This window comes from Agrilus planipennis, unplaced genomic scaffold (assembly GCF_000699045.2).
Source record: "Agrilus planipennis isolate EAB-ADULT unplaced genomic scaffold, Apla_2.0 scaffold189, whole genome shotgun sequence".
Taxonomy (NCBI): domain Eukaryota; kingdom Metazoa; phylum Arthropoda; class Insecta; order Coleoptera; family Buprestidae; genus Agrilus; species Agrilus planipennis.
In genome coordinates this window covers 232,651-248,907 of record NW_020439010.1, presented here as the reverse complement: position 1 = coordinate 248,907, position 16,257 = coordinate 232,651, and the positions used below count along the sequence as shown (strand labels likewise).

Sequence of the window (16,257 nt, the reverse complement as noted above, 5' to 3'; positions counted from 1 at the left end):
AATATTGTTTAAGAATGACCATATAAATATTTACATGCCTAGAAATGTATAAAAATTGGCATATTTACTAACTTTGAAGCCCCATAACTTTTTATGGGGGTGAGACCGCCACGAACTTTTTATGGTACAGTGGTGGGGGAGACCTCCTCTTTCGATCCCCATCATCTAGACCTTCACCAATTATTTTTTTTGAGAATGTTTGTTTTTATTTATAAATTATTGTACCGGCAATCCATCACCCCTTCTTCATCTCATAGTACCTGCTACAGTTTTATTAACAAAATTTTCACATTCTTTTTATCATTTTTAATACACGTGAATTTAGTTTTTTATCTTATTGTACGCGTTGTAGCACATGTAGAAAGAAATATTTACACAAAAAATAGAGGTATGCTTATACTTTTGAATGTTTGAAGTTCCTCACAAATAAAAATTTTTATGCAAATATTAGAGAAAATTCTGTTGACTCTTTTTCAGTGATTTTTGTTTTATTCGTTTCGAAATACAAACAAAAATATGCCTTAAAAAAGTCAGTATATTTTCAGCAATACATATCTCTTGAGGTCGATGACTTTTTAACTTTTAATTTTAAAAAATGATTTGGTAAATGTCTAAATGATGGTCCCCACCCCCAAGGGGTGGGTGGGATCGAAAGAGGAGGTCTCCCTCACCACTGTACCATAAAAAGTTCGTGGCGGTCTCACCCCCATAAAAAGTTATGGGGGTAACATGGGGGTGGGGGTAGGGGGGATCGAAAGAGGGTGATTACCTGAGTAAAACCCCATAAAAATTTCGCGGCGGTCTCACCCCCATAAAAAGTTATGGGGGTTGAAAGTTGATTATTTTGACAATTTTCATACACTATAATTCAGATAAAATTCAATAAAAAAAATATTTTCAAGCGGNTATTCATAATAGAAAAATAATATTTGGACGTTCATTAATTTATTAAACCTTAAAAGCGCTTCACTTCATACTAAATAATCGACTAAAATTAAAGACGAATTATACAAACGTAGAAGTTACCAAGATCAAATTTTAATTAGATTGTATTTATGATATGAATATACAGTGCAGTATTTCGCAATTTTTAAATTATATGATAATACATACATCCATTTCTAATAAATTTATTGTACATATACTAAATTGAATTGGCTTCAACCTAGAAAAAATATTTTTTCTAGCACGATGTTAATTCAAATTAAGTTGAGAATCGTTCAATTATATGGATTAAATGGATATTACATAAGGTAATTGATGTTTCAAAGTAGTTTTGAAACAAGTAATTTAAAATGGGGACATTTTATGAAACATCCTTGTTCGCTTAGAGGTTTTTGAGGTATTGTTTACAACTTTTATCATGCTTTATGTATTAGTATCAAACTATTAAAAAAAAAAAGAATGAAGCGGTAACTAGTTTTACTCCTTGGTCGAATACTTAGTCAGACTTGTCAAAAGTGAGCATTTTTGGTTAATTTTATACTACCATATAAAAACTGGGGAAATACGAAAACCCTAAGCTTATTATTATCATATATAAAAAACACACATATTTATATTAGTTTAAAAAGGGAGGATAGAAAGATGATGCGATATGCTCCCAATATTTTTGTAACCCACGATAAAAAAGGAATGTATTTTAAATGCATCAAAAAATTAATTTTGTAATACCTATTTTCTATATTTACTGTAACATTTTTAGATAATATTAAATAAAAATTGGGAAAGCTGCTAACATGGGAGCATGTTGTAATGATGATATTTTAGATATACATAACAATTAGGTAGTTATTTACTGTTTGTTATGCAAAACTAAATTTTACTGATTAAATTTTGAATTTTTTCGGTTTTATTTTATTTCTTTTTTTATCCGTTATTATAGCTTCACTATATCAAATTTAATTTATCTTATAGGCAACTATTCTAATTAACGTAAGATTAAAAAAGTAACTTTTTTCGCGCTTAATGTAACTCGAAATAATTCCTTCAGATTATCTGCTTGGTAAAAAAGTACTTTATGTATCATATTTTGACTCACGAATGCAATGAGTGTCATGTTCCAAGGTACACGACGTAATAAAACTCTGTGTAATGTAATATTAGTATGTTGTGACATTAACATTAATTTTTAAGTGACAATTTTATTTACTTTCTCTTCAAAAAATGATCACCAAACGTATAAAATTTGTTACAATCTGTAAAATGTCGTAATCACGATAAAACACTATTTGCAAATAAAGGTCAACTCAAATATTACGACCTTCACATACCAAAGTTTGTTTATTTAGGGGTGAATTAAGCAGAATGTATACATGTACGAATGAGATGTTAATAGATAGGAAAGATTACTATTTCACATCGATAGTTTTTACAGTTGTTATACTAGTGTAGATAGTATAAGAAATACTAAAAATACTACTTATTGAGAATTTCTAATAATATAACTTAAATAAAAAGTATTGTTTACTTATTTTATTTNATACATATATATAAGTATGTTAAATACCGATACGGTCCTGATTTTTTGCACTTAGATTAAACATTAAAGCATGCCAGTCAGGAATTCATGATGATCTCATTATCACTGGCCGTTATTATTTATTATTGAAAAAAGTTTTTGCGGCTGCATTTGAACCATATGTTTCTTATCGTATTTTGTTTTTGTAATAGAGGAATTTCATATAGGCATCAAAACAACCAAGTGTAATAAATGTAAATATCGCATGGAAAGTTTCTGTATAGCGATAGGGCTAACGACTTATCTTTATTATTTGTCACAGTTTGCTTAATTAATGTTTGTTGAACATTTTTTGTTCTCGGACTGTCCTTAATTCCTCTATTTGGTTCTTCCTTAAAAGCTGACATTAACACACTTACGATTAAATATGTATGCACCTACTTGCGTATAATATAAACCATTAATTAAATATAGTCGAATTTCTGTAACTCAAATCATAATTTTACAAGCCGTGAAAGCCTATGGTCTCATATATTATTGAACTCAAATTTCTCCATTTTTCTAACTCGTCTCCATTTCTCTAATTCGGGATTCGAGTGCGGGTTTCAAATTACAAATTATCTTCTTAATTTTCTTCAGCAAAAGCAGTGGTATATGAGAAAAATCAATGGCTGCAGCAGAATTTTCACTGTAACACTCAAATTACGTTATGGAAAACAGCAAAAAGAGCTGTTAGGTTAGGATCACAAAGCTACGGTAGGAAAACACAACACAAAAGGAACCACCTGTCTACATATAGGTACATTATTTTTTGAGAAAATAAGTAATATTAGCGGTAGATCTAACAACAATTAGAGTCTAGTCTCAGAATTTCGTCAGCGCATCAGGATCCTGAAGTGTCTTATCGTTAACCTCAAAATCTAAACGAAGCTAAAGCTTTTTCATTTTTGAGATTAAGATTTAGGATCTGGCGTTGCTATAATATGAAGGGGATGAAACCAGAAATGTGGAAAATGGTTTTTCAAAAATATTTAAATACAAAATGCAAACACTTTTTTGATTTGTTGATATAGTAGAATTACTTTTTTGATCTGATCTATACCTGATGCCAACATTTTTTATGCCAATGATAAGTTATACATATACGAGGATGTTTTGCCTTCCCTCTGAGGAAGATTATTCCTATACATCACTTTCTCTTTTAAACTTTTTATTGTACATGTAATAATCATAAGCTTTTAATAATTATAATAAGTGATATACTAAGCTACACTTTCTTTGTTATAAACCGCAATGCATGTTGCGTAGCTAATAATTGTTGATAACGGTTATTTAGTTTACAAAACGCAATATGGTTTTGAAATTGAAATAGCATGCTAGCGTGGCAATAAAGCGTCATAGTGGAATGTGAGAAATTGTTTGAATTTTAAATGGAAAGTGTTATTACACATTCTTAGAAATTTTTGCATACGTTTATTCGCTAGTTTTGATGAACCAGCTCGTCGTATTCTAACGTTCTACAAGGGTAATCTTGAAAAATGTGGTGAGTACAGGTAAATATTTTTGCAATTACATGTAGGTAATTCTTAAAGAAATTAAAAGTCATCAAGATTTTCAGACCATCTCCCCCCTCCTACTGACTCATGATCAGAATCAATTATTTTGATCAATTTGTCATGAAGACATTACTACATGTTTAGAAGGTACATTACATCGATCGGTCAAGAGTGTTTCACTCAAAATTATTGCTTTTAGTATGGACATCCATCCATAGGCCTATTAATAGTTAAATACGCGTTGGCGTAATATTCGTTAAAAAAATAATCGATTACATTCTCAATTACATTAACAATAAGTTGGAGAATGAGGAATGAGTGATATTTTAAATAAAACCAACCGAAATAACGGTAACATTAGTCATCCTGTAACAGAAATATGTCACTGACATAGAAAATGAAATTTTATTAATTATCGAAATATTCCCGATCATAAACCTTATCGGTTAAGTTTTATAGTATTAGGATTGGTTATCTTTACATTTTTCTTCGTATTTTTTTTTTGTGTTACATGTGAATAATAAACTAAAATGTTATCAAAATTTTTGTTTGGTATGAATTTTTTAGGAGATAGGTAAAATTATATAAAAATTCCCCTCACCCAAACGAATTCTTCGTTTGTTTTAAAAGTTATTAATTAATTTTGACTTTTAGGTATCGTTAACAGCTTATTAACGATTTGCCGTATGTCTGTATACTTGATTACATAGTACAACTTCGGAAAAAAACATATTTTTAAATATTTATATCAGGGCACTTTTCCATCATCAGACAACCTCTTAACGTAGAATCGCCCATCTACGTAGTTTGCATTGAAAATGAATTTTAACTGAAGTAAGTATGCACGAACTTTTATCAATGAACCTATTTTGGTCGTGTTTTTTGACATCAAAAATTGATATGCTTTTAGTAAAAACTACTTAAGGCTTTAAGGGCAGTACCTATAGGGTAGTTGGAAACAACCTAATTTTTGTGATCTCTGATCTATCGGCTGCAGAGTATGATGACAATTACAGTTTGAAATCGGCTGAAATGTGATTTGCTAGTATGATATCAGGGACATTACAAACTTAATTCTTTTGCTGCAAATTCACTACAGATTAGCTATAAAGTATGATGTCAATTAAATCCTAAAATCGGCTGAGACAAATTTGTGATCTCTAATCTGCCGTTATGATATTAAGCTAGCAGAAGGTTATCCGATTTTCTGAGATTTATGTGATCTGCTCAAGCAAGTAGATAAACAGACAATCCTATTCCTCGAGATATAGGGTTGTTCGGAAAGTCATTTCGTTTTTTTTTTTGTGGAAATAAAAGACAGTTTTCGTAAAATANATCTGCAGATAATTTTTTTGTAATCAAATTCAGTAAAATTTGAACAATTTGAATATAAAAATAATTTTCCATAAATTGTTCTCATGGAAAACCTTAAAATTTTATAGTTTCTGTTAATTTTTGAGTTGATAGCTCATCTTTGGGAAGGTTGAGCTTTTTGTTACTGTGTGTGGTAATTGTGTTTTTTATAAACAATTAGAATTAATATTTCCGAAAATGATTCACACGGACGACAAGCTAGTCTACAAATAGAGTTTCATACATTCATGTTTAGGTATATTAGAACTCTAAAGAGAAACAGTACGGTTGTTTCTCTATTTTTTTTTATAGAATAATGTTGGTTTATTTTTTTCGTTACCTTATTAAATTTTCTGAAAATTAAACAATTCAGTTATAAATTAATTATGACATATCCTAATTGTAAATAATTTTTCTCTAAATAGTGACAATACATGTATATCATATTATATACAATAAAAACATAGAAGTGTGCGGTGTTTATCCCTTAATCATTAGCACGTATTATTGAAATGCTTCATTAAATAAACGGTTTTATTTGTTAATTATCAACCAAGTAATTTTCCATGGTACAACCCTAACTGTACAGAAAATAAAATGTTTTGTATTCCCTACAATTAATTCTTGTTTATTTATTCACTAAGTACTATTAACTCTTATTGTTAGTTAATGTATTTCTTCTTATCATAAGAAAAAAGGGTAACACATAGTTGTAGTGCAGTTCACTTTGTTTATGTGTGATATGAACATTTCAATATAATTATTAGTTAAAATACTTTCTTTATAGTTTAAATATGCCTTTTTATCTATAAAAAATTACAAATGCAAATAGGGGACACTGGCATTTCAAAGATTATTTGAGCTTTAACATGTTGTAAACAATCTAAAATACGCTATTTGTAAAGAAATAAGGAAAGTAATAATTCCCTTGAATTGATATCTCTATAAGGGTTTTCTTCACAATTTTAGTTAAATTTTAGTCTGATATATTAAAAGCTAATAAACAATTTTTATGTTNATACATATTTTATGGTAGGTAATGCTAATTACAACAATAAATAGCAGCTACTAACTTTAATTGGGAATGCAATGTAGTTTTAATTATTTTTTATATAAGAAAACAAATAACTTTCCAATAGTGGGTAATCTAAAATCTGATGTCGTATGGGCACAGTATTATTATTTGAAAATTACGTAAATCATGATACAGGCGGTTTTCAGTACAATAATTGAAAACACATTATGTATGTATTACGTTTTCGTAATAGGTCACCTCATCATCATCATAGGGGCGTCAGTCGTAAGACTGGTTGGACACGTACCTCCACTTTTTCCTATCCTGAGCTAAACTTCGCATTTCCCTAAAACTAGAACAGCCCACATCCTTAACTATTTGCGAACAGTAATTTAATCTAGGTCTACCTCTACCCTTCCTAACTCCTGTTTCTGCCTCTAATATGTCTCTAACTAGACCATCAAGCCTGAGAAGGTGTCCTACTAATCTATCTCGCCTATTTCTTATTGACTTCCATAGAGTCCTCTGTTCTCCTATTCTTTCTAATTTCTAACCTTCTCTATCCACGATATCCTCATCATCCGCCTATAACACCACATTGGTAAATATTTTTAATCAGAAAATAGAAAGCAAACCCCTTTCTAAAATTTGTTTAACGTAGTTCAGGGCACATCTGTACTTGAAGTTCAGTCGCTGACAGTAATAAAATTAATACTTTAAAATAAAATTGCTTTTGAATTTTTTAGAGAATAAGTATCCTACATTACCTACATTTGCTTCGGTTTTTGAAACCTTCATAATTATGCGCTACTACTACCGCAGTAGTATTGTCATAAAATTTTTTCATTAATCTCCAGGCTTTCCATTTCCGCTGAGATTAGATTAATTTAGTTGGTCAAAATAATCAATATTATTTATCATAATTGTTACATCAATATGAAGCAGTGTTGACGTTTTATCTTCTCTTCGTGTTTTAGTTATCTTTTTACTTGTAAAGTTAATACGTATATGTATATTGTATTCTTTTATAGGGTTTATTTGAGAGTGGTTTTGGAGGGTTTAAATTAGCACGAGAGATAGACGGCGAGACAAGGTTTCAACTACATTAAATTATTCGTTCTTTTTGATGTATTTCTTGGAAATGACTAATCGCATTTAAAATTGAAAACGTAGATGTCTGGTTTTTAGAAATTCTGCAAAATTATTCATGTAGTATAATTACATCGCTGTATAGACTTTAATGGACAGTAGAAATTATTTTGTTGGTGCTAAAAACTGGTAATATAAATAATAAGTCACTTTTATGCTCGCGAACGGTTAATTTAGAAATTTGAAAAAGGTTGTTAAAGATGTATGTTTGGCGCGCGGCGCTGTATGGGTGCGAAATATGAACAGTGGGCGCCGCGGAAAAGGAATGGTTACAAGCGTTCGAAATGTGGTGTTACAGGCGAATGATAATAGAGAAGGTTAAAAATGAAGAGGTATTAGAAAGAATAGAAGAACAGAGGACTGTATAGAAGTCAATAAGAAATAGACGAGATAGGTAAGTAGGACACCTTCTCGGGAATGAAGGTCTAGTCAGAGACATATTAGAGGCAGAAACAGGAGTTAGGAGGGGTAGTGGGTAGACATAGGTTAGATTACTGTTTCCAGAAAACCGGTTTCGAATTTTTATAAAAAAATTTTTTGCTCGAATATTCTGTAATTCGAACAAAAAATTTTAACAGAAAATTTAGAGTGATTAAAAGCGGTTTTTGACTGAAATTATTTACTGAACACTGAATTTATGAACTGTACATAAAGAAACCAGAAGACAAACTGATATAAAATCTAAATTAATTCATCTAATAGACAAAACACACCAAACCGCTTGCGACCTATATGATTCCAAGAACCAAACTGCTTACAACAGTGTTTTCATCAATCTGGTACATTTAGCTACATTTGTCATTTTCAAATTTTTTTTAAGTGTTATTCATACATTGAAAACCGATATTTTCTACTAAAAAACCGGTTTTCGAATTTCATAATTTTCTCCAAAAAACCGGTTTTTAAAAACCGACAAACCCTAGTTTATACAAAAGATTTTCAGAGTTCGGTTGGTTAATGGTAGTTCTCAGAGATAGACGAAAAAAAAAATATTCCACGCATTTTCGGTTGTGCGACAAAAAGAAAAAATGCTGACACTGAAATGTGTATGTTCCATGTTCACTACATATTTTGCCTTACCTGTATAAAGGTTTATTTTTGAAAACATCACCCGCACTTCTGAAAACTGTCGTGAACCAATCGAACTCTCAAAATCATTTGAACAAAGCGTAATACCCCTTTAAAAACATTAAATTGCATTTATTGGACTTACATATTACTTTATTATTTATATGAATAAAAAGATGGCATTTGAACGAATTTTAATGTACCACGTCGTATTTTTCAAAATATGATGCCGTTGATATCCGTAAGGTCGGTTCTGAATTCGCTATTAGTGTATAATGAAAGGAAAATTTTATGGCAACTGGTTTATTTGCTTGTTCGTTTCTAACTTAGAACATAATATTTAATCTAGTGTATTTGTTTCGATAATATAACAAACAAAGCAAGGGAAAAATTCATTTTCATTTCAGTTTGAAATTAATTGAAAGAGAAATATGCCTTAAAAGAGTCAATACATTTTCAGTAATACATATCTCTTGAGAGTGCAATATTTATATTTTCGATAAAATTCTAATTTATTTGAAGTCCTTCAAACGAAGCGATCACTTTTTAATTTATTTCACTTACCGTCTCCAGGTGTTTCCTACTAATTTATACTTAGAATACATAAGGATTTTTAGGTATATACATATGTTTTATTACTATATCAAGGTTCAAATTTCTTCGATATTTTCTACTTCATTCAAGTTCTCCTTTCTTGATGGAGTATTTTCATATTTTGACTCTTTCATCTGGAAATTATTTATATTTTGATATTAAAAACTTCATTATTTAATAGATAAAATACGATTTTAATTGTTAATTTCATATTACTGCTTCAGTTAATAAATACTTTGCATGAACCATTTGAATTAATTATTTATTGTACAAAAGACCAGGAAAAGAAGCATTTTGTAACAAATAACATTTTTAAGGATCTACGACATTTACAAAACTGCCAGACGAATTTATGGGTAGAAAAGATATACTTGGTTATGTTCAACATTGTTGTTAATATTGCTTATTTTTGAATATAAAATTTTGCATGCGAAATTGTTTTCTGTAGAATATTTACTACTCCAGTATTACTGTTTTTGTACGTGGTCTACCGACTTCGTTCGCGTTTTCGTTTTTTCCTACTACAAACTTTTGATCCAATCCTTTCGCGACATTCACCCGAAGATTGCCGTAAGAAAAGACAACACGAACGAAGTGAGTGTTATCATGGTCAAGTCGTTCGAGACCTTCACCTTTACTATTTTCTCAAAATTACGTGTTTTTTGTATATTTTTACTTATATGTAGGTAGATTGTATATTAAAGTATTGATGTATCACCGCTAGAGGCAGAGGTAGACTGAATATCAAAGTAGCACAGATTTTCATTTACAGTTATTTTGGATTACCATTCTACTATATAAAAATTTGGATATTGGAATTTTAAGAAATAATGCGATTTTTTTTTAGATTATATTGCTTGTTTTTATTCATAAATCATTATGCCTAGGCAGTTTGTCACCCTATTCCTCCTCATATGGTAACTGCCACAGTTTTATTAATAAAATTTTCACGTTGTTTTTATCATTTTTAATATTCGAGAATTTTATTATACGCGTTGCAGCACATGTAGAAAGAAATATTTACACAAAAAATAGAGGTATGCTTATACTTTTGAATGTTTGAAGTTCCTCACAAATAAAAATTTTTATGCAAATATTAGAGAAAATTCTGTTGACTCTTTTTCAGTGATTTTTGTTTTATTCGTTTCGAAATACAAACAAAAATATGCCTTAAAAAAGTCAGTATATTTTCAGCAATACATATCTCTTGAGGTCGATGACTTTTTAACTTTTAATTTTAAAAAATGATTTGGTAAATGTCTAAATGATGGTCCCCACCCCCAAGGGGTGGGTGGGATCGAAAGAGGAGGTCTCCCTCACCACTGTACCATAAAAAGTTCGTGGCGGTCTCACCCCCATAAAAAGTTATGGGGGTTGAAAGTTGATTATTTTGTCAATTTTCATACACTATTTTCAAGCGGGTGGAGGTGGGGGATCGAAAGAGGGTGGTCACTTGAACAAAACCCGATAATCTAACCTAACCTAACCTAACCTACCCTATTGATAAAGATATTTAAATAATGTTTTATATAACTTTCTCAATATTTTTATGTATTTTTCATTAGTTTTACCTTTGAATATTGTTTAAGAATGACTATATAAATATTTACATGCCTAGAAATGTATAAAAATTGGCATATTTATTAACTTTGAACCCTCATAACTTTTTATGGGGGTGAGACCGCCACGAACTTTTTATGGTACAGTGGTGGGGGAGACCTCCTCTTTCGATCCCCATCATCTAGACCTTCACCAATTATTTTTTTTGAGAATGTTTGTTTTTATTTATAAATTATTGTACCGGCAATCCATCACCCCTTCTTCATCTCATAGTACCTGCTACAGTTTTATTAACAAAATTTTCACATTCTTTTTATCATTTTTAATACACGTGAATTTAGTTTTTTATCTTATTGTACGCGTTGTAGCACATGTAGAAAGAAATATTTACACAGAATATCATCATTTATATTTTACATAAGATAATGCTTTATTAAACTTAACTAGATACTACATAATAATTATGAATAAATAATATTCACGAGAGTTAAAGGCTGTCGACGATTCGTCTGATGAACGATTTATTTTAATTGGCTTTCTGATCGAGTTTAGTGGAGGGGTGGTTATACCTATCAACCTATTTGCATATATATATGAGATATTAATTTCGTGTGTTTCTGTTAATTTCTTGTGTGTATTAATACGTTACAGTGCGAGAGGTGTTTATTGATTGCTTTGTTAATAAAATAAAGGAAAAATGGATAGAAAATTTTATGGATCTGTTAATATTGATAACAATGTGAGTTACAAAACGATTTTTTTTGTTTGATATTTGCGATAGACAACAATAAGACAAAATCCGTTAATCTCAATATAAAGTATTTAAAATAAACCCCTCAACATTAAATAACTGTGTACTCCGAGGACTATTTAGTATACAAAATTAATAAGTCAAAAATTTCGAGTTAATTTTGATTTGTAGCTAATTTAAGATCAATTAATCTTAAAGTTGATGAAAAGTAGTTAACAAGTTTCATTAATCGTAAAGCATTTTTTATAAATATCGAATATAGAAGCAATCCCATTTTTTTGACCGTAACATATATGGTAACTTCATATTTCCGGCTACGTATAGGCGCCTTTATAAATATATGTACATATGTATGTCAAATATTTTTGCTGTGTTATCTTTAGTGGAAAACTTTGTCAATTCATATATGTACATGTGTATTTACTGTTCATTTCGACCCAGAATTGTTTTTAATCGAAAAATTTCTGAAGTTGACACAACTATAAGACATTTCACTATAAATAAATAATAATCTATTGTGTTGTTAACATTGTAAATGATATTTTAGATTCACGTTTATGAAGTGATTATATAATTTTTATTTCTTTCGCTAAAATGAATATAAAATTCTACTTTTTTTTTCTTCACAGAATTAATTTTTATTTAAAATTATTTACAAATTCATTGATGTATTTGCTGTTTAATTAAATTATATAAATCTAACGAGAGTTATGAAAAAACAACTTATTTATTTAATTTTAAAATGAAATTCATATGTAAGATATTTTAGATATACATAACAATTAGGTAGTTATTTACTGTTTGTTATGCAAAACTAAATTTTACTGATTAAATTTTGAATTTTTTCGGTTTTATTTTATTTCTTTTTTTATCCGTTATTATAGCTTCACTATATCAAATTTAATTTATCTTATAGGCAACTATTCTAATTAACGTAAGATTAAAAAAGTAACTTTTTTCGCGCTTAATGTAACTCGAAATAATTCCTTCAGATTATCTGCTTGGTAAAAAAGTACTTTATGTATCATATTTTGACTCACGAATGCAATGAGTGTCATGTTCCAAGGTACACGACGTAATAAAACTCTGTGTAATGTAATATTAGTATGTTGTGACATTAACATTAATTTTTAAGTGACAATTTTATTTACTTTCTCTTCAAAAAATGATCACCAAACGTATAAAATTTGTTACAATCTGTAAAATGTCGTAATCACGATAAAACACTATTTGCAAATAAAGGTCAACTCAAATATTACGACCTTCACATACCAAAGTTTGTTTATTTAGGGGTGAATTAAGCAGAATGTATACATGTACGAATGAGATGTTAATAGATAGGAAAGATTACTATTTCACATCGATAGTTTTTACAGTTGTTATACTAGTGTAGATAGTATAAGAAATACTAAAAATACTACTTATTGAGAATTTCTAATAATATAACTTAAATAAAAAGTATTGTTTACTTATTTTATTTTTGGCTCATCATATTAGATTTAGCGTTGTATTTTTAGGATGAATGATTATGTTAAAAATTATAAAAGATTAAAATATTCGATTTGTATCGATTTTCAAATTCGGCTTTTTCCAGGGATTTCAGTTTAAATGTTGATTAAATTTTAAAGGTAAAACGACGGGACATGAATCCTAAGCCGCATGAGTTGCTAAAAACAGGAAGCATTCCCATTTATTTGTATCTTAAATGTTTAACTTTGCGCATACGAAGGTACGAATTGTTTTAATTTGCAACCACTGTGTTTCTTTTGGAATATTTTGAATTAATTTTTGTTTTTGGATGAATTTTAAATAATAATGGTTTTATTTCAACATAATTTTATTTTCAGAATACTCGTGAGAAAACAAAAAAGGGAACAATGAAGGACGAAAAGAGGCCGTTATTAGATAATGAGTCTCAAAGTGATTCTACAGAACCCCCTGCAGTCCAAGACACCATCGTCGATATCACTAAACCCCTACACAGTGTGGTTTCATCGTATAAAATGGAAGTAGAAGACCCTGTTTTGAACAGGAGCTTGGAACATCCTACTTCAAATTTAGACACGATGATACATTTACTGAAAGGGAATGTAGGCACCGGGATTTTGGCAATGCCAGACGCTTTTCGAAACGCAGGGTGGGCTGTGGGAACAGTAGGTACCCTTTTAATGGGTATCATTTGTACCCATTGCATGCATATGCTTGTTAAATGTTCCCATGATTTGTGTAGAAGAACTAACACGGCTGCGTTGAATTTTGCTGAAGTATCTGAATATGCTTGCCAGTTAGGACCGGAACCTCTCAGAAAATATTCCCGTATATTCAAGTACGTCATTTTACAGCAAACAATAATAAAAAACGTAGATAATGTGTTATTACGTATTTTATGATCTATCACCACTTTATTTTATTGCAGGATCTCTATCAACTCTTTCCTCTGCATTACACAAATAGGTTTTTGTTGTGTATATTTTGTATTTGTGGCGGCGAACCTTCAGGAAGTAATTAAGCATTACATCGTTGATATAAGCGTTCATTGGTATTTAGTGTTTTTGCTACCACCAATGATTGTTTTAAATTGGTTAAAAAATCTGAAGTATTTGGCACCGGTGTCATTCTTTGCCTCCATATTAACTTGTACTGGTTTGGCAATTACATTTTTCTACATGTTACAAGGTCTACCAAACACTTCTTCCATTAAAGCGTCTACCAACTGGTCACAATTTGCGTTATTTTTTGGTACAGCGATTTACGCATTTGAGGGAATTGGTGTAGTAAGTACATAGTTATTAAACACTTAATTTTCTAATGAATATAAAAATCTTATAAAACTCCATAATAAAATAGCCTTGCAATCAAAACTTATCATAAGAAATTTAAAATAATTGTGCATAATAATCAATGTTGAAGTATTGTATTTTTAAAATTCTGATTATGTGATGACCTTATTTATGCATTTTCTGTCTTGCATTTATTGTAGGAAAAAATTATTGAAACCAAAATTAATTAAGACGTAAAATATTTGTAAATATTTTTTAATAGTATCAATTTTTTTATTTTTTTAGGTTCTTCCTTTAGAAAACAACATGAAAAGGCCGCAAGACTTCGGAGGATGGACCGGAGTTTTAAATACAGGAATGGTCATAGTTGCTTGTCTTTATACAGCGGTAGGATTTTTCGGTTATCTCAAATATGGTGATATGGCTCAGCTTGGAAGTGTTACCTTGTATTTACCGTCAAACGATATGTAAGTATTCGTTTTATTTTAATTATTCATTGTAGTTAATTATACAGCGTGGCAAGGCGGGCGACGCTTCATTCGGCTAGCATCGCAACTAGTCGGTTGTTAAAAGTGTACGGGGAAAGCCATTTCTTGTGTGGCGTGACGGAAGACGCTTCATTCGGACAGCTTCGTGGCTGGTCGACTCTTTCCGTCCTCCTTCAAGACTTAGCACTCCCCTCTACAAGAAGTTTTGTCGTTCCGTCTGTTACTCTCGTGTCAGGGATTCTTAAATTTTGATGTTTTACATCTGTCAATTATTATTTTTATTAAGCATATGTACATTATTAGTGTACTGTAGAAAAAAGATAAAACTTGTATTTTTTTTTGCAGATTGGCACAGTCGGTACGTCTCATGATGGCTATAGCCATATTTCTTTCATATGGGCTTCAGTTCTATGTTCCATTCAGTATCATTTGGCCTATAGTAAAAGACCATTTAGAGACGGAAAAGGCCCAAGTTTTGGGAGAATATATCACTCGTACAATTCTTGTCATCATAACTTTTGCCTTGGCCGCTGCCATTCCGAATTTGGGTGCAGTTATTTCTTTGGTTGGAGCATTTAGCAGTTCTGCATTGGCCCTCATTTTTCCACCCCTATTGGAAATACTAACCTTTTGGCCCGACAGGCTCGGTAAATATAAATGGATCTTCTGGAAAGATTTTTTTATAGCCGTTTTCGGTTTTCTGGGGTTCATATTAGGTTCTTATGTTAGTGTTTTAAATATCATCAGCCCCGAAGTTAATAACTAATAGGCAGAATCTGTTTTGATTTATTCCATTTTCATTTTCTGAAAATGAGTTCCAAGGGGAAGAAATGATGTAACAAAAAAGTTTCACGACTTATTTAATTGGATACGTATTATGAATGTTTTTTTTGCAAATTTTACCGCTAATTTAAAGATTTAGACTTTTGACAATAATTTAATGACTTATTAAGACAATAATTTATTTTTTATAAAGAAAAAGAGATTAATAACGTAGTATACTTTGCAGAAAGAAATAGCAAATTTAAAATAATTAATTAGCGGCATGTAGGTAGATATTCATTAAAAAAATGTAAAACTTCTAAGAATGTGAGGCATTTTTAAAAAGACATAGCCTTCATTTCCATTAAACATTCCACGGCGAATGTATGAGAACTGTGATATTTTTGTTGGTGCGTTTCGTTTTTTTTTTTATTTAAATTATTTATGTAGAAAATATTTTATATTTAAGTACCAACGAAATTAGTTAGTTACCGTTTACTGTTTTAAACTCTTTTAAGTTGTTACCAAAAAAAGAAAAACTAAAAGTCAAAACAAACACATATCATAAGCAAATACAGTATATAACAAATACGGAATTTGAGAGTATTCTATTTTCGGAATTCTCTCATAATTATCGACAATAAAATACCAAATTTTTAAAACGCCCAATTGTAGGTGTGCTACTACAAATTTGTGTTAAAAGTACGTTTTTAATGCAAA

The 16,257-nt window shown here is 30.1% G+C and overlaps 1 protein-coding gene across 4 annotated transcripts in view; it reads left to right on the top strand.

The window, feature by feature from the left end:
* Positions 1–15,628, top strand: part of LOC108738025 (proton-coupled amino acid transporter-like protein pathetic) — a 25,880-nt gene extending 10,252 nt beyond the window's left edge. Inside the window, exons 1-5 of one of the 4 annotated variants that reach the window (XM_018471237.1) lie at positions 3,791–4,004; positions 13,355–13,833; positions 13,924–14,281; positions 14,573–14,754; positions 15,121–15,628. In XM_018471237.1, coding sequence (XP_018326739.1) covers positions 13,385–13,833; positions 13,924–14,281; positions 14,573–14,754; positions 15,121–15,541 — 1,410 coding nt within the window. In that variant the 5' untranslated portion in view covers positions 3,791–4,004; positions 13,355–13,384 and the 3' untranslated portion in view covers positions 15,542–15,628. Of the gene's footprint in view, positions 1–3,790; positions 4,005–11,020; positions 11,496–13,012; positions 13,237–13,354; positions 13,834–13,923; positions 14,282–14,572; positions 14,755–15,120 lie in introns of those variants that run through there. The other 3 variants (XM_018471235.1, XM_025976165.1, XM_018471236.2) reach the window with 3 other exon arrangements.
* Positions 15,629–16,257: the final 629 nt, after the last annotated feature.